At 44.6% G+C, this 24,453-nt stretch overlaps 1 protein-coding gene across 1 annotated transcript in view; it reads right to left on the bottom strand.

Moving 5' to 3' along the window:
- Positions 1-4,037: 4,037 nt before the first annotated feature.
- VPS53 (VPS53 subunit of GARP complex) overlaps positions 4,038-24,453 on the bottom strand; it is a 90,034-nt gene continuing 69,618 nt past the window's right edge. Inside the window, exons 18-22 of the mRNA XM_008168958.4 lie at positions 21,963-22,111; positions 15,974-16,043; positions 9,760-9,897; positions 8,540-8,644; positions 4,038-8,131 (exon numbers count right to left, since the gene is read on the bottom strand). Coding sequence (XP_008167180.1) covers positions 7,961-8,131; positions 8,540-8,644; positions 9,760-9,897; positions 15,974-16,043; positions 21,963-22,111 — 633 coding nt within the window. The 3' untranslated portion in view covers positions 4,038-7,960. The remainder of the gene's footprint in view (positions 8,132-8,539; positions 8,645-9,759; positions 9,898-15,973; positions 16,044-21,962; positions 22,112-24,453) is intronic.

Raw genomic sequence — 24,453 nt, 5'->3', positions numbered from 1 at the left:
CTGATTTATTTCATTTAGAACTTTGGTCCATTCAGTAGAGGCCAATACTTCCATAAAGAGCTAAACTGGAGATGAGGCAGGAGCACACCCGATTGCTCCTTTCTGTACATCTGTAGTAAAAGCACCAGTGTCATTGTCCCAAGAGCCCGTCACTCCTTGCAGAAAGCCGAAGAGTTCAGTGTCCTGTGTTTATTGCCTTTTCTTTACTGAAGTCCAGTAAATCAAATGCTAAACCTGCTTTGACAGCCTGGAGCAAGAGTCATGTTCACATTGCACGTTTTACCCTGAAGGATCCCAAAGCGCTTCTACAAGCTGCATTGGGGGACCGTTCACTTACCACTGAAATGTGGCAACTGTTCGACAGTGCACAGCAATGTTACGCACTAACTTAGAACAGAAGGTAAAGAACATCAAACCCAGCTGACAATGCAAGTTAAAGAACCCTCTCTTATGAAAAGTGTCACGGGAACTTTAATCACCACAAGTCACCAGGGTTCTAGGTTTTACCGCTCATCTGAAAGACACCCAAGTGCTATATGGCGGTCTGGATTCAGGACTGACCCAGAGCACATCTCCTGAATCATTATCCCCTCCTTCATCAAGTGCTTTCGTGTTCTTTGAACGTTTCCCATCCAAGTGCTGACCCAGCCCAGCACGGACAGCTGATGGGAGACAGCACCAAGTTACTGTTCAACTTCAACCAAAGAGGAAGAGGTTTGTGAGACCGTAGGTGCAGTAAGCAATTCCAGTGTGTGTCACAAACGCTCCTGTCACTCCATGTAAGATAGGAGGGACTTTATTTTCAAAAGTGACTAGTGATTTTAGATGCCCATTGTGAGATCCCTTAAAGGAGCCCACGCTCCTAGCCCCTCCTGAAAGCCTGGCCCCTTTAAAACATCTCAAGGTGGGCACCCAAAATCACTAGTCTCTTTTGAAAATCTTTGCCAGTGTGTGTAAGTAACAGCTTGTTTGCCCATCTCATTTACTTCCTCTAATGCCCACATGCATCCAGGATACAAGTAACTTATCAGGACCCTCGTTCCATAGGGGACTTTCCACACAGGCCCAGCTTTCTGAGCTTAATCAGTAGTCACACAATAGCTACACTGATGTTGGTCCAGAGGAGAAATCAATGAGAGAGAAAAAAAACAACAGGAGCAATCTGAGTTATTTGATAATGATGGAAAAATCATTTCCAAACAATGGGAAATTCCAGGCTTCTCACCCCAGCATGGTCTGAGAAAACATAAGGTGCTTGAATCACACTCAGTTAAACTTCAAGGCAGGTGATTTAACATGTGCTCTATAAATGTTTGTTTCCCTGGGATGTAGACTAAATTCATGAACATCGACTGCATGTAACTCTGGTTATTAGAAGCCCTGATCAGTTTCCAGCAGTTCCCTTTGCTGCACAGCACAGAATCCCTGTGTGTCATTGCTGGTGTGGAGCACCTTTCCAAACACTTTAAACCCGGGGTGGAGGATGCACGCCTCTGCCACTCTCAGTTGCTGGTAGCAGCTGGGATTCTGGCAGGTGGCTCACTCTTCCCCTTAGCAGTTGGATCTAGTTCCTCACAGCATCCAACAGCTTCACTTCTGTTTGCTGCCTAATACGGCCCCTTTTTAACCAACATGAAGAAAGCACCCTGGTATAGTGGCATCTCAGCACGGAGCCAGGAGTCACACACTCCTCTGTGTTATACTGACTCAGTGGCTGGCCTTGAACAGGTCAAGATTTTTGTACCTTTGCTTCCCCATCTGTAAAATGGACATAACATTCACCTACCTCAAACAGGTGCTTGGGAAGCTCAGTTAACATTTGTAAAGTGCTTTGTAGGTGCTAAGCGTTATCAGCAGGCAGGAAACGGTGAGCTCTGTTGGCTGAAAATAAGCAAAGGGTTTGGTGAGATTAACAGAAATGTTTGCTGTATTTTCCATTTCACTATTTCCTACCCTGAATTATAATTGCTGCTCCTTTTATTAACTGTGTCCTCCTGGGGGCTCCAGAAGAAAAGATCCCCAAGAAAGTGGCCCTTTTAACAAGGTCACGAGGTTCACAACCATCTGCTGAGAGCCTACGAGGTGACCCAGTGCAAGAGCATCTCAACACAAGACAAGACAGAGTCAGAACATTGAACCAGTCCACATCCTCTCGTGCTGTAACTGAACTCAGTAACAGATTCATCAGTTTCATCGTAGATCACTTTGCAGGGTTAGAAAATGGGTTTCATGGTGGTTTAGACAGAACAAAATCAACACAAACAGGAACGGAATTTCTTATTTGCAGCCTGATGAGCTAACAAACCAACCAACAGAACACTATAACGTTCATCTGTTACTACCTGAATTTGGGTGAGCCTGTCTTGGAAAATATATAATATCTATACCGGGAGGATTGCTACTGACGTTCCACAGTGGATGCTTTCATTAATACAAGCCAAATGGCTACCACAACATAACTATTGCACACACAACTACATACAAAGAACATTATTCAGGTTGAAAAGTCAAGCACTCAAAAGTTAGGAAATGCCAGAATAAAGGTTGTCTGTGGGGAAAATAGTAAGTGATCATGGAATTAAAGATTGTATCATATTGCATACACACAAGTGTGCTGAATTAAGGTTGCACAGAAAAAAAATTAGTTCTGGCATTTCCTAACTTTTGAGTGCTTGACTTTGCAACCTTAATGTTATTTTAACATAGTTTTTTGGTGTGTAATTTCCTAGATTTTTAAAAAAAGCAAACTGAAGAAACAGAAAATCCATTATGTAGCATTATATCAACACCACATAGGTCATCAGTAAGGTTGGAACCTTTAGATCCACCTCACAGAGCTAATGGAGTAACTACTAGCAGTGGTAGGTTGTCATCCTTTATTGGGAACAGCACTAGAGGGACACAGGACACTTTGCTGGGTTTCATAGACATTCACTGATAGCAGAGCAATGGTGAGACAGACACCTGGCATGGAAAATTTCAGCCCAAACAGTTAGGATTTGGCAGGGGTATAAGGAATAGAAAACAGGATCTTATAATGGGAAGTGTCAGGCAACCTTAATGATAGCCAATACGTGGTGCTACCAGCCCCACCTATACCAACTCACACACAGAGGAATGTGTTTTGTTCAAACAACTGGTGACATAGCCGGAAATAAAACATTTCAGTTCATTTAAGTATAGCATGTTAAAGAGCCAACCTGTCTTAAATTGCCTGTTGATGGGAAAACCTCTGTTACCACTCCCAACCTGCAGTCAGGAGAAACTCACTATGACTCTCATGATATAACACAGAGAGTCACATTCATCACTGCAAATTTGGTGAAAGAGGTGGATTAACATGCACATTTCTGCCTGATCACTTGATGGAGGAAGGGCAAGGGGAAACATATTGGAGAGAGAAATGAACCACTGACTCTCAGAGCAAAAGAAGTGGACTAAAATAAAATAATATCTATTGTATTCTAAAAGTCACTGACTTTTCATTATTAATACAGGAAACAGAAGGTACCCAGAGAAGTCTTTTCTGGAAGGTAAGCAGTAGAGACATCATCATCTAATTATTGACTAACACAAGATTAACTTTCCTGGACTGCCTCCCACCTGGGCTGGGCAGGGAAGAATCCCATTGGCTCTGCTGCTACTAATACAAATACTGTCTGCGAAAGGTCACTTTGCTGGAGCCATAGAAATCTGCAAGGTGGAAAGATAACAAGAGGGAAACCCCGTCTGCTAAGAGAGGAGAAGAAATGAGATACAGAAAGGTTTGTAAAAGTTTACAAGGCCAGCACGTGTTGTATTATACCATGAGCACCACGCAATTGGATTTTAAAACACATCAGGTAACACTCGGTGGTGAATACAAAGACAGGGATATAATTCTTCCACAAGCAAACGCCCTCAGGACAAAGGCTGCATTCTGTGCAGTGCAGGTGTGTGTATGGGCACGTGTACACACAGCTTTCAGATTCCCTCCCTCCAAATGCAAATCGGATCCAGTTTGTTCTCTATAAATTGCTTCAAAACACAGGCTAGAAGAGGGTCATTAGTAATGATTTAATTAGCTTTAGTGTCACACTCCAATAGACAGCAAGAAATTACTTCCTGGACAGAAAACGTAAAAAGATATTTTATACAAAACCACAATTCCTTTATCCTCAGAAAATGTACAACTCAGCCAGCTGACACTTACACTTTCAGAAGCGTCCACTCTGAGAAATACACAAGCACAAGAGAAGGAAATTTCAAATCAAGGAAGACAAATGCAAACATGTCCTTTACAGGGTACAATTTAATGCACCCGGGTTTCTAACATTCTTCTGCTTTGTTTTATTAACCTTTCCTTTTATCTCTAGAATTCTGAATGGCAGAGATCGACAATGTAGGAGTCTTCTGGGTAAAGAAACATGGAAATAGTTCAGATTTCATCCCTACACAGTATATTACAGCACTGACCACACTATTGCTAATTTTCATTGTGAGGAAAAAATTAATTTAAAGTGAAGTTACTAGTCCAGCACGCAGATAATGAATCTATGCAAACAACCTGCATTCCCATAGGGCTTGGCTACTGCATTTGGTAATAACTATTAATAACCCATGTTGGGTTTAATTATTTGTTCTTCAGGAAAGACAGACTACACACCCTCTTTTCTTAGGTTGTCTTTTGTAAACTGATCAGTATGAAGTGCAAACACCACTCCCTGAGAATGCAGGTTGTAAAACTAGCAGAAGTGTCAGAAACAATAATCGGCACCTAGGGGAAGTGGTGTGATCCAACAACAGGCTTTCTGATAAGGTTTCAGAAGTTCACATAACGAGCTTGTTGTCACCCCTTTTAGCCAAGTTGACAAAAATTCCTCCCACTAACACTGTTTCAGGTGCATGCTTAGCGATACAGGACTCCCCAGTGTATATGTCCGGCTGCCTCCAACAGCTGCCTACTCTAGGACTCCCAGCATTTTAACACCAGCACACCATTCGAACCCGTTTCAATGGTTGGAGTTTTTTGTAAAGATTTCCTGGTGTAGACAAGGTTAATGTAGGTGTTACAATATCTCAACTCTCATTTAAGTGTCAGTTCTTATTTTAACAGTTTTGGTCAGATACAAATGATTTTATCTGCTGATTTACCAATTCTACTGTAATCAGTCTATCGGTTCATAAACTATTAGGACACAGGCTGATTTATCAGTCTTGGAAAAATCACTATTATCATTACCAGCCCAGGCACAGAATCTACTGTCCCACTCACACGGGGCTGATAAGGGAAAACACTGGAGCCTATGTTTTCAAAAATGACTAGTGATTGGGTGCCTGACTTGAGTCACCTTAACGGGGCCACTAAACATACAACTTCTGAAAATCAGGGCCACTGAAGGTGTCTCAAGTCAGAAATCCAAAAATCACCAATGACTTTGGAAAATGCAGGCTTAATGTATTATTTGCCAGTACAAAAAAAAGGCAAAACTTCTTATTCCAACAGAACTGTTCAAAGCAGGCCTATAATCATACAAGAATGATACTTGGACGTTAAAGGGAAGTGAAAGAAAGTTATGGGACCTTTTCCAAAACATTCATCTCTGATTCCACTTTTAAAAACCTATGACAGGACAGGGTCACCCCAACCACTGAATGCTGGGAATGAGCCAGATATAGAGAAGGTAGGAACTTCAGCAGCTTGCATTACCACATGCTGAAAATTAACAAATTATGGCAAAGGAAACAAGGCAGGGATGGAGCATAAATATTAGATTTGTTCAAGACCTAGACATCAATAAAGGTCTTTCGAGGAGGGACAGGAGTGTTAATGCTTAGTAACATGAATAGTTATCTTCATGTAGCATCCATCAAATAAGCTCTCAGTAAAGGAAATGCAGAATATTGCACATATTGCAACCATTATCAGTTATTTGACCAGAGTTTGGTTCAGGTTATTTTATTACATCCAGCTTCTAACAGATCCTACTTGTAACAGGATTTAAACAAATCGTGTGTGTGTGCGCGCGCACGCATCCGTCCCTCCCTCCCTCCGCACATGGGAAGGAGCAGGTGCAAGAGAAGACAGGACAATGCAAAAAAGATGAACATGAAGCTACTGTCAGGCCAGATTTTCAGTCTCAATAAGGACATTTCTCATTTGGTGCCCCCCACTCCCGAGTGCCACTGAAACTCTGCAGGGTTTTTAATTTTAGACATACCTTTGTGTGTGTGGAGTTTGGTTAAAATAAATCTGTACTTGATCTGGAGTGTTCTCTCCCTCTCCCTCAAGTGAACTACAGATCCCTGAACAGTGGCTGCAAACACTAACCAACCTGGATCTACAGTGGCCCCCAAATCAATACTAGAATTAGAAGCAAGCCAGATGTGCCGTGGGAGTGTGATTCTCCTGAGACCATTGCTAGTCAGCTGCAGTGACTCCTCACCTGACACAAACACTGAATGCTCGTGCCTCCTGCAGATTGGGTAGGAAAGCATGGATTACAATACGGAAGCTGCACATGAACTCTCCCGCCATCAAAATCCCTGTGGTCTTGTATCATCAGCTGGTCTGAAACACACCTTTAGAACCACATGGAGAGGTTGCCAGGGGGTTTGGGAAGAAATCCAGTGGTGATGAGGGGATTGTGTCACTCAGTTAAGGCTTCTCAGGCAAGCATGTGCCAAGATGAGCACTTTTCACACAAACACTTTACAATTTAGATCCATCAACCCAAATCCTGCTATTACTGAAATCAAGGAGCACCTTGCTGCTGACTCCAATGGGAGCTGGATTGCAATTCCGGTTACTTTAAAACAAGCTGTGTTGTGAGATTTGGGCCCAATGCTCCCCTCAGATATTCCAGTGCAAATCTGGAGCCACTCAGTCCAAGTTGCAGCAGCGTAAGCAAGAGGAGAACCAGGTCCTTTACGTTTAAAGCCAGTGAGAGAGTTCCATCCTGTGAAGAAATCCTGGAAGCAGCAGGCCTATAATTAAAACTAACATTTCCAGCGGCTCTGCCTTCAGGGCAGCGATGGTGCCAAAGTGGCACACCCACATTCTGGGCTCCAGCTGGCATGAAACAGGAGGCCACAAGCATGGGGGGATAGTGCCATTTGATGCTTGGCTTCCAAGGGCTTATTCCATGAACAGCCCTTTGTGGAGGAGAGGGAGAGGTGTAGTGTGGGTTGGAGAGGGCGGGGTGGCCCAGTGCACGTGAGAAAATAATGAGACGTTGGAGACTGCTTCAGCAGATGTAGAATTTGGCCTTAAAGCAGCAAAAGCAACAGAGACCGCTGGCTTGTTAGCAGTAAGGTGTGATTTGACCAGTGAATGCAGTGATTTCGCCCCCTCCTTGCTTCCCACAGAGGGTTCTCCTTGCTGTTTTACTGACAGCTTCAGCACACGGTCCTGCCCTCAGAGCACAGGGGAGATGTTGCAGTGTCCTGTCCTGGGCATTTATAAAGAGCTTGGTAGAGTCCTAGGGGCCAGAGGCCAGCGATTTAAGGGAATCTTATTTTTAAAGAAACAAGCAGCTCTATGATGGGGAAGGAATGTCATCTTGTCACTTTCAGGGCAGAGTCCAACACGCCGCACTGGGAGACCCCAAATGGGAACTGCAGCTAGACGCTGAGCAACTAGCATGGTGTGAGCAGCTGGCGAACCTTGGATGTAATTCGGTCAAACCATTTTCAACTCACTGCATCTCCTCCAAGCCGTAGGCATGGAGAAGCCCCAGTGAGACAGGTTTCACTAGGCTAATCTATCCCAAGGGCACAGAGCCCTGGGAAGCATTCATTCCTTGCCAAAATCATGCTGCTTCTCATTCAGAGCAATACGGTTAATGTGTCTCAGGGCGTGGCATTGATTCGGCAGCTATTTTTCAGTGACGTAGTGTAGGATAACGAGGAGCCTGCACAAGACCTGGCCAAAGTTGCTGGGGGGGGGGGGGGGGGAACGGCAGATGTTGCTTCTGTTCATCTACAGTCTCTTTTTGATGAGTTTCTCCAGTTTTCGTATTCGTGAGGACTCCTGCTCAGGTGTGGGCGCCGTCAGGGACATGGAGCTGGTGTTCTCTACCCCAGAGGGAGGGGCAGGCAGCCTCTGGCGGAACAGTTCCAACATGCTGCTTTGCTCACTTCTCTTTAGGCCCTGTTAAGAAACAAAAGGAAAGTGGAATCACAATACACAGTGAGAGCATTACTGAACCTGGACAGTGGGTGAAAAGAGCTACTGGAGACCCAGGTTCAAATCTGTCTTCTCCTCCTCCCCTGCAAGGGCAGGATACAGCCACCCCACTGTTCTGGACAAAGGAAAGCTAAGCCTGAAGCCTGGGATTGAACTTCCAAGTCAGCACGCAAAGGGAAAGCAGGGTAAGACCATCAATCAATAGCAACTCTCCATGCTTTCAGAGCAGGGAGGATGCATTTGTTCTGTAAATTGCCTTTTCATACTTCAGAAGCCCTACACGTTTCCACTGAAACAGTTGCCAAGGCATTCAGATTTCTCCAGAGGGGGACTTTATTATAGGACCGTAAATTCTGCTGGGTTGGTTCTAACCTTCATGTCTAGTATTTTCTGGAAAGTGTCTGTGCTGCAATCAGCAAGGAGTTTGATGTAATTGTCAACAAACACAACGGGGGGCTCATGAGGGGCCATAACCACCTGCAGAGAGAGAGAGAGAGAGAGAGAGAGATGCATCAGACACAAGCTATGAACATATTAACCCACCAACCAGCTATACGAAGAGCCATATCAATGGTGGAGGGAGAAGTTTCTCCTGACATATAAGCCGAGCTTCTAAAAGCCCAACTGAAGTTCATTAGGTTGAATTGTCCCCTACACAACCTGGCCTCTGCAAAGGATGAAGAACCGTTGCAGTTTAAACTAAATCCAGGCAGAGGGATTCTGGAGAGGAGGGGAACAATGCACATTTTACAAGAGCTGAAGTCCTGCTCCAGCTTTACCTGGGTAAAGGCAAATTCTGCTTTTTAAAACTGCAGGATAAAGCTTTGTGCTTTAAAAGAGCAAAGCTCTGGAGGGCTCAGGACAACACTCTCCTGCTCAGTCCCTGTGCTCTGTCCTCCCAACGATCTCCACACAGACTTCCAAGGCCTTTCACCCAGAGCCCAAAGCAGGGCCGTCTTACAATGGAACTGTCTGGGCACCATGCCACAGACACCGTTGTGGGTAGCTTGTGCTATCCATGTAGAACAAACAGCGTCCAGTCTCGTCTCTGTGCAAACCAGCGGAACCTACGATGGCTAAAGAACGGAAAAGAGGCCATCCACGCATACTGTTACTGAAAGGTGCGGGCAAGTTAGCAAAGCAAAGCAGTGACGAATCCCAGAGCAGGGAGGGGCCAGGGGTCCCGTTTATGAATTGTCAATTGTTACACAGAAACTGAACAGATCCGAGAGGCTGCAGGGACTGTGTATTGTGTTGAAGCTGCTGTAGGACTCTGCCTCCCAGCTTGCGGGCTGGCAGGCACTGGGGGGTGGGGTTCGAAATTTTATTTTATTAAACTGGAAAGCATGAGTCTCTTCAATACCACTGGAAGGAACCTGCCCAGAGGGAAGAGCCATGAACGTGGTGCTGGTGAAAAGCCTCAGCTAACTCCCTGATGCCCTGGAAATGCCAGCCACACCGTACCAATGTGCACATACGCACATGTGCTCTCGGTAACGCTGGGTTCCAAAGAAAGGGCCCTATGGCCGTCACACTCCGAGTTTCCAGGTCAAGTAGACTCAGTACTCAGAATAAAGAATCTCGAGAGTTACCTTCAGGATCATTTCCGCCCGCGTCATGCCTTTCACCACTATCTTTGTGTAGCTGGCAGGAGCCTTCCTCACCACCTGGGACCCAATGGAAGGCAGATCCAAGAGAACCATCTTCAGAGAGTGAGTGTCCAACAGCAGCTGTAATAGTTAATCACACTCTGCTGTTATACTGTTCCCAGCTACTAAGCGCTATTAGCAGCTAGGATGCCACAAAGTCTAAAAGTTAAACTCTTTACAATCCCAGAACATCTTGGCATTTACATCACTGTTGGCACAGAAGGAATGAATCACCGTGATGGAGCCTCAAAAGGACCAGACCCCTTGGTTGGTGTATATCAGGAGATCTCCCCTGACCCTAATGGAGTTATGGTGATTCCTGGTGAGCTCAGGATCTGGCTCATAGCGTGTCACCCATTTGTAAGCTGTAATGTTAACGAGTGACTACGACCAACTCAACACCACCTTGATCCCTTTGCCTCCCCGTCTGCAATGCTCTCCATTGGTCTGCAGTCACTCAACCACTAATAAAACGACAGAACAGTACATATACCGACAGCTCCCACTCCCGCACTGCACTGACTGACTCAGGGCAACTCTCAGTACGGGGGATGTGAAAGTTCACAAAACTGGCCTCATCCAACACTTCATGCAGCATAATGGGAAAGGGGCTGGTGCTCATTAATAGCTAAGCTGGAAAAGGTGCCCTCAGCCAGAGCTTAATTACCATAAAACCTTCAGGTCTGGATTAAAAAGCAGGGTGGAGACCAGCCGCGGAGCAGAGACCTGAGTCATTTGGGCTGTATTTTTGCTTAACCAGAATTGGAGCACAACTTGATTTGTTAACCTGGGACAGGAAACACTCTGGGTATCCACATACACAGCTCATTCCTGCAAAGGGGCTAGAATCAGGCGGAAGTGTGCTCCCCACAACCTTACCAGCACTGCAAAAATCCCTACAATAGTTAAGGACATTTGTGTTACGGTCCTAAGCACACAGAGTTGACATACGAAGGCATTAGTCAGGGCCGGTGCTACCATTAAGGCAAACTAGGTGGTTGCCTAGGGTGCCAAGATTTGGAGGCGCCAAAAAGCGGTGCCCCCAATTTTTTTTTTTTTTTACAGAGTTCCTATGCCCCCTCCACGAGCGTGCTGTCGCTGCTCCACTTCTCCCACCTCCCAGAGGAGAATTAGAGTGGGGGCGGCATGCTCGGGGAGGAGGCGGAGCGCACAGCTCCCCACCGGAGCAGTGAGCTGGGGTGGGGAGCTGCCGCAGGGGAGGGGGGCGGGAAGGGCACCTCAGGGCGGAGGTGGGGGGGGGGGGGCGCAAGGTGGAAGTTTCGCCTAGGGTGCGAAACTTCCTTGCACCAGCCCTGGTGTTAGTTAATATCCTTGGGATACTGATCCCAAAAGGAGTGGCCATGGCAAGTTCACCAGCTCAAATGTGGACCAGATTCAAAAAGGGACACTCTACGACGGCTGTCTCAAGGTGTGAGAGAAATGAATTGGTCTCGGTTCAGTGCAGAGGGAACAGGATTCCCTATAATAAAAAAAACACGTTCACAAACATTGTACCGGTGCCTGGATGTGAATGCGACTGCTGTTAAATAGCTGAGAAACTCCCTTCAGAGATCAGCAGTGGCACTACAAAGCAACACTACGTTTGCCCCAGGGGACCAGATTTACAAAGGTCTTTAGACAACTAATGATGCAAATAGGGGCTTAGCGGGATTTTCAGAAGTGCCTAGAGCAGGTTAGGCACCTGACTGCCATTGAAAATCAATAGGAGTTAGTCACCTACCATATGCAGGTGCTTTAGGAAATCTCACTAAGTGCCTATCTGCATCCCTAAGCACCTAAATATCTTTGTCAATCCATCCCCAAGAGAACAAGCATCACTCCGAATGAAATAGATTCAGGGTAGATCAAAGACTAACAGACCTTCACTGTTCTGTTTGCATTAGACAACACAGTGATCAGAGAACTGAAATGGACAAGTTATGCCATTACCCTAATAACAACCACCCAAATGCACTGCTGGGAACGGGTTAATCACTTTAACCACATGGTTATTCAGAAAAGCTCCAGTAACAACCTGGAGTCTCTAATAATGTTTATTATACAAGGCAACTAGGAATTGTACTTCCGCCATTTGCTTTCTATTAGGGAAAGCAGCAGGAGTTCAGTCTTTACACAAACACAGCAACATCTTTTTATTTTATTTTTTAAAAAGATCAGGTTTCATTTCACAAAAGTATGTTGCTCAGAGACCCGGATTCTGATTCCTTGGCAGCTGGTAGCTTTTAAGACATTAATTAGAAGTTCACTGTTCTCCCATCTGAAAGCCTGTCCCACCCAAGCCACGTCTTCAAACAAAGAACGGGGCTGTCCCAGACACCAGACAGGTGTATTAAGATAGAATAGCTGGGGCAACAGACCCAGCAGCTACACCCGAACGGAAAGGTAATGCAAACTCTCCTGATCTGTCCAGTCATTTGCATTCCCTGATACATGGGTACGTATCAAAGTTCACTGTTTCTATATATGTCAAAGATACTGACAAAACCGCTTGCTTTCTAAGGGTGCTATTTGCTGTCTGTTACTTTTGGGGCTCTCTAGGGAAGATACAGAGAAGAAAGGAGACAAAGAACTGGGAGCCAGGAGCTCAGAGTTCTAGTCCTGAGCCTGCCATTGGCCCCACTGTGTGACCACTTTAGTGCCTCAGTTTCCCCATCTCTGAAACTGAGCACACTTATCTACGTCACGATGCCGCGGTGTGTCTGAAATGGTTTGTAAAGCACATGGAGATCCTGAGATGAAAGGCATTTTATAAGTGCCACAGCATCTTTCATCCAGCAACACTCCAAAGGGTTTGCCAAGCTCCCTCAGCAGCCATTCTGTATCAGCACCACCACACCAGAGTGTTTTTAAAGAGAGGAATATCATATCCATCTGGAAATACAAAAGGAACTGCAGGAGGCAGAATATAATTGCCCACACTGGAAGTTAGCCAGGACACATGGCTTAACATCAACTCCTGACAAAACTGCCATGAGATCTCTGATTATCACCAGTACTCGGGACCTTACTTCTATATTTCTCCCAAAACAGCAGCTGGAGTGACCTTGGAGATTTCCTATCAGAATCCTGAGCAGGGCTGCCACTTACTGAAACTTGAGATCTGACACACACAGAGTCCATGGGATGTACAACACTGAGCATTTTCATTATAAAACCTGTACAGAAGTGGGTTAGGAATTCATGCAAACAAATCTGCTTTGGGCTGTACCTTGGCACAAATTCTCAGCCTTTAAAAACTTTTTTTTTTTTTAAATCAGTTTGGCTGCTTTTAATTACACAATAGTAAAAAAAACCAGACAGACATTTTTAGAAGCGCGTGGATTAAGAGTAAGGTCAGGATTTTTAAAACCCACTAGTGAGTTTGAGTGCCTTAGATTTTGGATGTCCAAACTGAGACATTTTAACTGGGCCTAGTTTTCAGCGAGTGGGAGTCGAGTATTTTCTGAAAAGTAGGACCCTTTAAAGGGGGTCTCAAGTGGTGCACCCAAAATTGAGGCGTCCCAAAGTCACATCCTGACAAATATTTCTCTCTTCCAATTCCTTTCTCCACCCAGAACTCTTGATCTTCCTCTCTTACCCACTGGACTCTTCCTCTCAGTCTCACTCCCCCATCACATTCCTCCTAGGTCCCCACAGCATCTAAAAGGACTCCTCAATCTTCTTTTCCCCAAACCCTTCCCAACCAGACCTTCTCACTCACTCACGGCTGCGATGGTCCATCTTAAGCCACCAGGCCAAGTCAGGCCTCCATCTGCCTGTTTAAAAGCATCATAAAAAGCCCAGACCCATCAGCTGAACACAACCAGCTTGTGCGGGCAGCTGGAATTTCCATTGCAGGCTCAGGTATGCAGGATGGAGAAATGCTGCAAAAAACCGGAGAGAATGCTGCAAGCACCTGCAGAAACCACAGATGGCACCGCTGGGAGCTACACCGCTTAGCCCCAGGCCCTATAAAGGATGTCGGTTTTTGTTTAAACTACATTCACAAGCAGCCGTTCCCAGCTCCAAAGCCAGTCATGGTCTAATGCAGCAACCCACACTTATGTGCAGCATTTTGTTCCCCAAACTGCTATAAAAGGAAATACAAACAGGGAACGACACAATCCATGTTTTAATATCCTGTTTGAACAAAACGCTAGCTGGGAAACAAACTAACAAAGCCAAGGAAAGGCAGAAACTTCTCTCACACTTCCATTATTGTTCTTAATCTTACTATTATTATTACAGCATGTCATCAGCAACTGATCTCAGCACCTAGGCACAACAGGGTTAATTCTGGCTGTAATGTAGGAGTCCAAGGCTTCTGCTGGATTGGGTTACAAACTTTAGATTATTTAAAAGCCACTTGGAGGGTGTTGCTTGGACGTTTCATTGTGAAACATTCCCCCTCAGCTCCCACTACTAAATACGGACACCTACACACAGGTCAGGGGCTGTGCACTTGAGACGCTTCAAAAGCCAGGGCTGCTCTAGCAGTGTGTAACCAGGGTCAAAAGTGCTGAGAGCAATTCCCCAATGAGCACATACAGGTGGTGGGAAGACTACTATAAAAACGGCCTCCTCTTCCTTTAACGTTAGCCAGTCTCTCAGGAACTGTTCTGAACACCATCAACACACCTGTATCTCTCTAGTTAAGAGTAAATGAAACTTCTTGTTCTCAAGAAAACAGGTTCTACCAACTCTAACTAAAATAACTTTACAAAGTCACACAATATTTTCCCTGTTATGAATCTAGCCATGTTATCATGATTCAATTGCTCTCTCAAAAGGAGACTAACAAAAACCTGATACACTCTGCATTTAAGTCATAAAAGAAACCAAGAGAGCAGCTCTCTAGCAGATGTTTACGTCATCACAAATCTTCTAGCACTTAGAAAAGCAACAACCAAATGACAATGCAACATTTCGAACCAATCACCTTCATGGTTTGTTTGCCACGGCCATGTCTGGGGACTAGGAACACAAACGAATACGAATGCTATGGATATTGACTGATTACTGGGCACTTCGAGGCAGGGGCAATCATTCAGAACTGAGCTGTTGGCTTTGAGTTGGAGGCAATTTCCGGCCCTGATCAGAATTCTCTCCATTAAGGAGGCAATGTTTGCAGCTGAGCTTCCATTTCCAGGCTGACAAACCAATGTGCCGTGGCTCCTCTCTAGACTATTTACTATGCAAACGGCTTTGCCTTCCCACTCTGGCAGCCCTTGCTCTGCTTTTCAGTCTTTAAATGGCTGGATTTGGAAAAGCCACAGCAGCCAATTCATTTACAGTGGAATCGCCACCTGCCACGTGCAGGAATTTCTGCAGCAATTCCCCTTTCAAGACCGGACATTTAGATGAAGAGTGGATGAAATTCACCATTGCGCAGGGCCCTCCGCACCATTTAAGCGCTGTGTTGGACCTGGTTTGGGAGCGTGGGGGCACATCTGGTACAGCCATCCAGGGATGCCTCTGCACCAACCCTTCCGATGATGGGAGCTAATCACAGAGGAGTCCCGGGCTTCAATTTCCATCATCCTCTGGTTGTGTTCGCATGACTGCAGGTGGCCAACAAAATAGGTGGTGCTGGGAGGTTGGGTGGGTTACCCAGGGAGGATCCTGGACACACAAACTACCTTTATTTCCCATGAGGATACCTGTACTTCCTACAGTAGCTTTAGCCATAAATAACCATTCACTCCGAGCGCGTGCTTTTCACCAGGCCCTTTAGGAGCATTACACCTCACTGCAGCACTGTGAGGCAGGTACCGTGAACTCCACTATCCCCATTTTACGCAAGGATAATCTTAGGTACAGAGAAATGAAGGGACTTTGTCCCCAGCGAAGCAGCAGCAGAGCTGGAAACAAAACCCGGAACCTGAACTCTTCCCTGATCTAACCCTAGACCACCCTGCCTACTGGCGCCTGGCAATCTTTCGTATCCCACTTCCCCACTCCCCAAAATGTATCATGATATCATTGGTCATAAAGCCCTAAAATAATCACTGGACACTCACCTGTATTGAAATTCAGACAATGCATAACCACCAACACCCCACTTCTTTAGCAATAAACGCCCTAGTTCTGTGCAATTCGAGACACAGACACCATGAAGCTGAGAGCTCTACAGCAGGAGGTAATTAATTTGTCTCACCTGTTCTGCCCCCACCATGCTAATCGGTTTGCACTTGAATAGGTGGTTGATGAACTTGGGAATGAAGGAGCTGCGGAGAAGAAGAGTACCAAAATTACATATTTGAATTTCAATACTCTCAGTCACATAAAATCGTAAGCTAACACTGTGCAAAATATATCGGGATTTTCCATTATAGCATTGCAAGTGCATACAGCTCTCAAATGGATTCTGAGCATACAATATTTTTTAAAATATACAAATAGGTGAAGTAGAGTTCTTTTTCTTTAACCATGCTGGTCTAAAAGTTAATTTGGAGGCCACGTACATGTTATATGTAAGTATTTCTGGAAAAATGGAGTAATATATTATAGGGTCAGTTCGTATCAGTTAAGTAAGTTATCATACTATATAATAAATATCAAAACACCAGGACAATAACTATTCATGGAGTGAAAGCATCTTTATAACAAGAACCTATTCCATACAGGATATAGAAATACTATATATACATAAAAATAACTATTACAGAAGTACCGTGAGATTCCCACCAACATCAGAGATCCACTGTCTGAGGTGCTGTATATATACACAAAGTGACAGAAAGTCCCTGTCCCAAAGATCTTACAGTCCATGCAGATAAGACAAAAGGTGGGAAGAAAGGCAGCGTTACTATCCCCATTTTACAGCTAGGGAAAAGAAGCTGCCAGAGTTTATGTCACATGGTCAGTCTTTAGCAGAGCTGGGAACTGAATCCAGATCTTCTGAATCCCAGTTCAGTGCTTAAACACAAGCCCACCCTGAATGATACATGGTAGGACGTACATTTTCTGGGTTAAGTTTCTGTTTTTTTCTTGATTTTAGGTTTTGTAGGTGGTGATTTTTATAATGGAAACAGAACTTCTCCCCTCTCCCCTCCTTGAGAAGGAAAAGTCTTATCAATGTTAAATGTCTTTTCCGTGTCAATCTGGCACCCTCTGAAGCCCCCTGCTCTGAGGGATGGTCTCCCAGCAGGTGGATGGTTATTCTAGGGCTCATCAGCCCCCCTCCCTAACACTGCCAACAGGCTACATCTGAGTATGTGTTTTGAGGGTGAAAAAAGGTGGGATCTCAGTGGTTGACCCCTCAGTCCAGAAGACATGGTGAAGGTATTATAGTGTCTATGCCACAGCGTATCAAAACTAAAACGTACACAGAAGACACATGATGTCTATGTTTCAGTATTGTACGCATGTCTGAATTTTACATGTGCTGACAATCAAAAGGCCAAGCGACACAGGACACCACCGAGTTACACTACCTTTACCCCACCCCGGCAGTAACACCCTCTTTCAGGCCCCTTTACGCTGCCAGAGTGATGTAAAGGGGCCTTAAGGCAATTCAGACTCAGGCCCACAATACTTACCAATAAAACCAAAAAGCTGCACTAGATGCATTCAGTAGCCGAACTCAAGGAGAGTGGCTAGCACAAGCAAAAGGAAGTTATCTGGACCCTGATGAACAGTTTGGTAGGATCACATCACTAACGCCCCCTTTTCCTCTTATTCGCTCATTTGTAATTTACTTGGCTTCCTTCACCTGGTCTCCATTTGGCTGAACACCTGCATGTCTCATGTTTCCTGTCCTATGTCTGGGACCCAGTGACAGGTTTAGGCTTTAACGGCTCAGTCCTGTATTTTGTTTGCATTGGTCTGTTTTCTTTCTCCTTGCAGAAAGCTCCACTTACTGCAGTCATTGGAATTCAGTTTGGTTTTCCCTTTGCATCTGTCAAGCGATTTATTTCCATCCCGCGAAGGAAGCAGCCTGGCCAAGACCCTCTTTGTCCTGCCACCAGTTATTCTCGCCAGGTAATTTCTTCTTTCCCTTACTCAGGTCAGAATGACACAAGCTGTGTGTCTGCAGCACATGCAAAGCACTCATTACATGAGCAAAAAACTGTTGAAAGAAAGCAGCTCTTTCAACGGAAGAATTTTCTCCTCTCTCTTTTCAACTCATGGCCATGGCCTCTCACAAGGAATCATCTTTGCCTGGATGGGAGGGGTGCCTCAATGGGGAACAATTTTAAAATCATTACTGAGAACAAGCTCCGAGGCTGCCCCCAAATGGCTTCCAGTCTGGCCACCTGAGAAAACGAGCCTTGGCAACTCGGCATAAACAACGGTAAGAAAACAAACACCAGCCCCTACTGCAGGAAAGCATTAAGGCAGGGATGAAAGTTATCGGTCTCATAAGTCCATTTTTCAGGGGTATAAATAAATCCCAAAGGCCAATTAGAGAGAGCCAAGAACAGCTCGAGTTCATGCGAGCCTATAAAATGGACAATCAGTAGCAGTTCTGGCCGCAGCGGTTCACTGCAAATGGAGGAGCATGCAAGATTACATGCATCTTTGATCTCACATGTTGGTCTAACCCAAGGGCAGGTCTGGTGCGAAGACTTTCATGTTGCATATGGGAGACAGTGACATTGCTTAATTCTGCAGCATTTCAGATAGAGAATCTGCATTCACGTGACCCAAGGATTCCCCCTTTCAGTTGTCCAGCCATAATCTTCAATAGGGGAGGTTTTGCTTAGCGTGAAAATTTCGAGGCATCAGAGAATGGCCACCTGCTCTCCCTGCAATGAGCACAGAAGGGGGGATGGAGTGACCTTTCCACCCCTGGATGCTGCCCGTTATGTTATATTATGCCCTAACTGGAAACAGCTTCTCATGTCCAGCAGGGTGGGCAAGATGAGTGACACTACCCCTCTTCTATGTGCTGGCTGGCAGAGGCCATCAAGAGTGCTGCAGCATGACCGAGAATCTCAGCTCATCTGAGCTTCTCGCCTCCGAAGGCCTAGACAGCACAATTCCTAAAGTCAGCTCCAAAGCACGACTCCCCTCTAGCACGTGTAGACAGTCCCAATAAGAGGAATATAGATTTATTCAACTGCATATTCTCTGTGCAGGGTTTAGGCACTTTGAAAAATGTGCTCCACTGTACTCCGAGCTCTACATTTTAATGCCACAACTCATTTACAATTTGAACTGTAAAATCATAACCAAACACTTTGTACAAGCAGACTAGTCCCCAAGGTAATAATAAAGCAGAGCAAGACAGATTAGGAGCCTGAAAACAGAAACCACAGCACTTGAAAGGCTCCCATCCAACAGGAGTAGCTTTGCCAAGCTTGTGTTTTCCTAATCCCTTGCACTGATGATGCATTAAACACAATACCTCACTAAGCAAGACAGACAGATATGCAACCACAGTACGTTCGTTTTAGAGATGAGCTGCTACAGAACGTTGTTCAAAGCGTCCAGCTGTTCTTGAGTCACTAGCAATAGAGAATCTCTTAGGTTTAAATAACCCTCTGATGTTCAGATCAGCCACTGTCTCCGAATCAACAAGATTTACTTCAGGCTGCTTCAGCACTAGCATATGCTGCCTGAATGTCACAATCTTCTTTCATGTAATTCTCACTGAATGCCCGATCAAAGTCCCTCCAAGTCATTAGGAAAACGTTCACTCTAATTATCCACAACGTTCTACAGGACGTAGCTAACACCGAGCCAATCTGGGGCAGAGGAAAAGATAATTACCTTTAAAAGCCTTACCACACGCCTGGGTTTCTATCCCCCGTTCCAATCTCCTTGCAACTTGCAAAGGTAGGTTGAGCAAATGTTCATACAGATGTGGAAGACTCTTCCGCCGCACTATATTTTGTATTTAATAGGGGAGTGATTTAGGTACCCATGAGAATGTAAGAGAGGGGTTCATTAGTGTTGCTCTTAAGTGTCATCTTGAATTTCAACTACCCCAGTCTATTTTGAGAGCATGTGAGTCTTGGCCAAAAAGGGAAAAAAACAGCACACACCGAAAGACATATCAAGTCCCTGGTGAGGAATTTTCTTCCTCCAAATTTGGCTCAAATTTCTTGAGTTGGTTTTAAGTTTTGCAACTTTAGAAACTTTATCTGCCCTGTGGTCCTGTAACTCAAAACCAGCCCTAGTGCAATACAATTAGATTTAAGAAGTGGCTGCCGGTGCAAAAAGATACAGATGTTCACACACAAAATGCAAACAGGATTTTCAGTGTTGTGTAGCACATAAAAGGTACAATGTCTAGTAGACAGACCAGCCTATAACGTTAATACTCTAGGGATTGAGCGTCTTAAAGGCACCCAGATATGGGTCAGTATTAAAATGTCACATGGGTGCTGAGAAAGATCAAGATATCATTAACTAGTGTACTGGTTCTGTTTAGAAGCAAGTCTTACTGGCAAAATCATCATCATCAGGAGTACGAAAGGAGCTGAATTCTCACATGCAGGGCCTGATCCAGAGCCCTGTGAAGACAGCAGGACTTTCTCTCAACTTAAAGGGACGTTGGAGCAGGTCCACAGTTTTATTCAGAGGTCTTTTGAGTGGTAGTTTTGCAGTTTTCTAAGATCTAACAAGGAACAAACTTTGGTTCACTCACTCATTCTAGCTTAGATCTGAACTCATCCCAGATGGGAGAGCTGGGGGCTTTATCCACAATTCACTTGATATGTGCTTAACAATAAAGTTTAAAAGGAGGCAACTAAGCCAAGGTATTAGACTGTGCTGTGAACAGCTGATTTTTCATTTATCACCATGGTAGCTATATAAAATTAAAATGTAACCACATAGGAGGCTTATGCGCAATCAATTTTCAGAGAGAGCGTTTCGAACAGTGATTATGGGCAGTGTCATCATATGATTGATCAGTAACTGCTTCTTAATGCAAACTAATGAGCACCCGGAAACGGAAAAGGGAGTGTAACTCTCAGGCCATCTGCCCTGCTGAAGAAGCGAATGGCTCTCAAGACTTTCCACTACATCCTTTTCTGCTGAAGTAGAAACCGAAGCTCTGATTCTAACAGCCACACCGTAACTGCAAGTTACTTTGGAGAGATTAGCTTATTAGAACTGAATGAAATGTTTAGGTATTTTTAAGTATGAAATATGGCATGTGCAGCGTTTCCCGCTCAGGTCTTCTGCTGGGCTAGCCATGCAGAACTCGACAGCCAGTAGCTGTCGCTACCATGGCCTTTAAGAGCTTTTTCCTGGGTCATAGGCCTGCAGTGTTTGATTGGTCTCAGACGAACACAAGGGAGTTTAAAAGAAATTGCCCATAATCCCTTCAAAGGTCATTTGGCTCTAAGAAACAGGGCTCTAAAAAGGCTCTCAAAAAGACTCAGAAGCTGGGATTTTTAAGGGCGTCTAAGAGAGGTGGGCACTCGACTGCAATGAAAATCAGTGGGAGCTGGGCCCTGAACTCCAAAAAGGCCAGCCTTATTCTCTGCATCCTCCGATCACTATTAACCTGTCTAGCATGGACAGGCCAGGAAGCAGATCACCACAAAGGCTCCACATACCTGAGGTACATTTCCAGTCTGTACTGATCACTGTCTTTGCACAAATAAGCAGCTCTAGGCTAGGACAGGATTGTGCACTGTGTGTTTACTTCTAGTTAAATGCAGCTTCGCAGCCTGCTGGTTGTTTAAAAAGTGTGTGATTAGAAGGAGAAGAATTGTCATGAGAGTTTGGAGCCGGCACAGGTTTATACCAAGGAAAAGAGATTCCCATAACGAAGCTGAAGTGTTCTTTTAAATATCCACCAAATGCTGATTGTCAACCTCTCCTGCACTGGGACTCCACATACAGACACTCAAAACTGGTCTTTTGCAGAGGCCCACCCCAGAAATCTCTGCACTTAGACAGCAGTGCTCCAGCGATCATTCAAATAGTTTACCGTTGGTCCGGGCACGTGAGAAGGAATCCATGCAGACGACTGAGCAAATTTGCTTCAGCAGGACACTCAAGACAAGGAATGGAAGCACCTCGCAATCTCACGGACAGCTGCAGGTGACCCCATTCCCCTAGACTTGGGAAGCTCTTGACCAATATGTCAAAAGCTACTGATATAATGTACTAAAAGGCAGGTACATAACCAGGCTAACGACAATCAGAATTACCAGAGAACGCCGGGACAGGCAGTGACTTACTTTGCAAATTTAATACAGAACTGAGTGAAGTATTTTCTCGTGGAGGCCAGATTGTCACGGATGATGGGAACATTCTGCTTAATATGAAGAATAACGGACGTGACATAAGGACTCTGGTCGCCAACATGCTCCACATTCTGCCACTGCATCTGCACAAGAGGGAAAAAAAAAAAAAGACCTCTTAATTCATTAGGCTTTAGACAATGTAAAAATACACAGCAGTGTAGAGTGTTGAAGTGAGCACTGGCTTTTACCAAACCAGCCTTTACAAAGCTCTGTAGAAAGTCTCCTGTAAAAAGTTACCATAATTCTTTAACCAGGCGGCCCTCTGTGTCAGCCGACTGATGACCAAACCCCTGGCAGAGAAACTAAGACCTATTTTCTCATCAACTTAGTTACTTGTTGTCTAAGAACCATAGGGCCTGTTGAACAATAGAGAAGACGTGAAGAAAGAAGAGCTAGAATGGCCCTAATGTATCAAAATACAGAGTTGAGGTGGGAATACGTACCCATGCTTATGGGTTTTGGAAGGGTGTGCACATGTACATGGGTAGAGCACAGGGATAAACAGCTTTTGGTGTAAGTTATGGGGACACTCCAGCCTGTTTGAAAGTTTCTTTTCAACAGCTCCCATAAAGCCGGATTCTGGGCCTTTCAGAAATTGACTGCAAGATGGGAAAAAGGCTTGATGCCTGTATCGAAGTAGGAGCATTACCACAGGTTAGGCTGAGGACAGCTAGATGGAAAAGAGATAAAAAAGCCAGTGCAACTCAGAAGCATTCCACATGAGCTCAGCTGACAGCAAACCTCACAATGTTACTGGTGTGGAAGGCTAGAATGCAAGACTTCAGCTCATCCGAAATGCATACATAAAACTATACAACAGCAAAAGAATAACGACTCCATCCCCCTTCTCATATTCCTAGACCTTCAGTCAAAGTACAACTGAATAGCTGCCTTCAGTAAGACGTTTGACTGCTTTGATAACGTTCAAAACATACAAAACAAACAGCAGAAACCTTCTGAAAGGAGGTGAACAGCTGAGGTCTTGAGGTCCCTAGAAAGACATCTATGTTCATAGCAATTTCCCCTGAGGAGTAAGAATGTCCAAAGAGGTGCTGCTTAGTGCTCTTACCGTACATGCACATTTAATGAGTAATGGTAAGCACTCATGATTCCATGTCGCATTATGGTTCCAGGTTAGCACCGTGGCCCTAACGTTCAAGGAAGCCATTAAGATGAATTATGAACGACTGGAACAACAGAAAATCAGGATGGAAAACTGGACTTAGTTTGAGGGGAAGAAAGATACAACTATTTGTGTTTCCTTTGAGGGATGCATTTGCTTGCCTAAGCCCCAGATCTGCATGTATTGCTCCCCTGATATTTTTAACTTATTACAGATGCTTTGTTCCATATGACTTTCCATATTCAACTCCATGCAAATTATGAGTGGCACAGGTGACTTAGTAGGTTAGAGCAGCCAAATCTCCAGTGTCTAGTGGCAGAGTCTACATACATCCCATACAAAGCCTTTTTAAGTTAACAAAACTGAAAAGAAACACACATGCACTCAGTAGGCAAGAGGGCCGTTTTTCTCACTGCCTGTTCAGTAGTTTGTAACTCTTACTCTGCCAACCTCCCATTGGAGGGATTGTTCAGACTAGTCCAACTGCTCTTCAGCTGCTCACAGCAACCACCACATCTGAAGAAATACACCTAGTAATGGTTTCCTTGCCGCACTTTCACACATTCCCAGCACCACATCTTCCCCACCGATGGTAATTTTAAATTAACGCATGGTCAGGATATACAGAGCACATCCAGAACAATCATAAGAGTATTGCTTAGCCAATGGTGCAACACTTCCCCTCCCTCCCCCCGCTGCAGACAATTTGTTTTGCTGGGTTTCATTCCTAAAGCAATTCTGATAAACAATCTTATCAAAATGTAAAATTCAAATTAGCTGTGTGTGCGCATTTTTCAAGAGGACAACCGTAGTTGCAACGAAAGGAATAGTGAGCACACATACTGAAAAGTCATCCAAAGAAATATGAACCCAATTTTTCTGGTAAAGGGTAACTTTTCTCCTGTCATTTTAAATTTACTCTTTGGGACTCAAGTGTTTTTTCCATTTGTGTTTGTCTTGGGATATCCCCAGATTGTTTATGTACAATACCAGACAAAAACTACCAAATATATAAGGTCTCAACTCATGTGTGTGTGAGAGAGAAAATGTGAGAATAAGGGATGAGCAACTGAGAATTGCACAGATAAAAACATACTGTGCTGAGGGGTTCTGAAAGGATCCTAAAAAAACCCACCAGCAAAACTTGGGTGGTTTGCTATGTAACTAGAACTGCAGAAGTCCTTGTTTTTTATTATATAAATGTATAACAAATGTTCCGATGAAGGCAGTTCATGTTACAGCAACTTCATTGCAATAGTGTTTATTTTGCAAGTTTTGTTCCTTTCACTGAGAAATGTTCAG

The sequence above is a fragment of the Chrysemys picta genome, chromosome 19 (genome assembly GCF_011386835.1).
Source record: "Chrysemys picta bellii isolate R12L10 chromosome 19, ASM1138683v2, whole genome shotgun sequence".
Lineage (NCBI taxonomy): Eukaryota > Metazoa > Chordata > Testudines > Emydidae > Chrysemys > Chrysemys picta.
The sequence above is the reverse complement of the archived record's forward strand: the minus strand, read 5'-3'. Positions and strand labels throughout refer to the sequence as shown.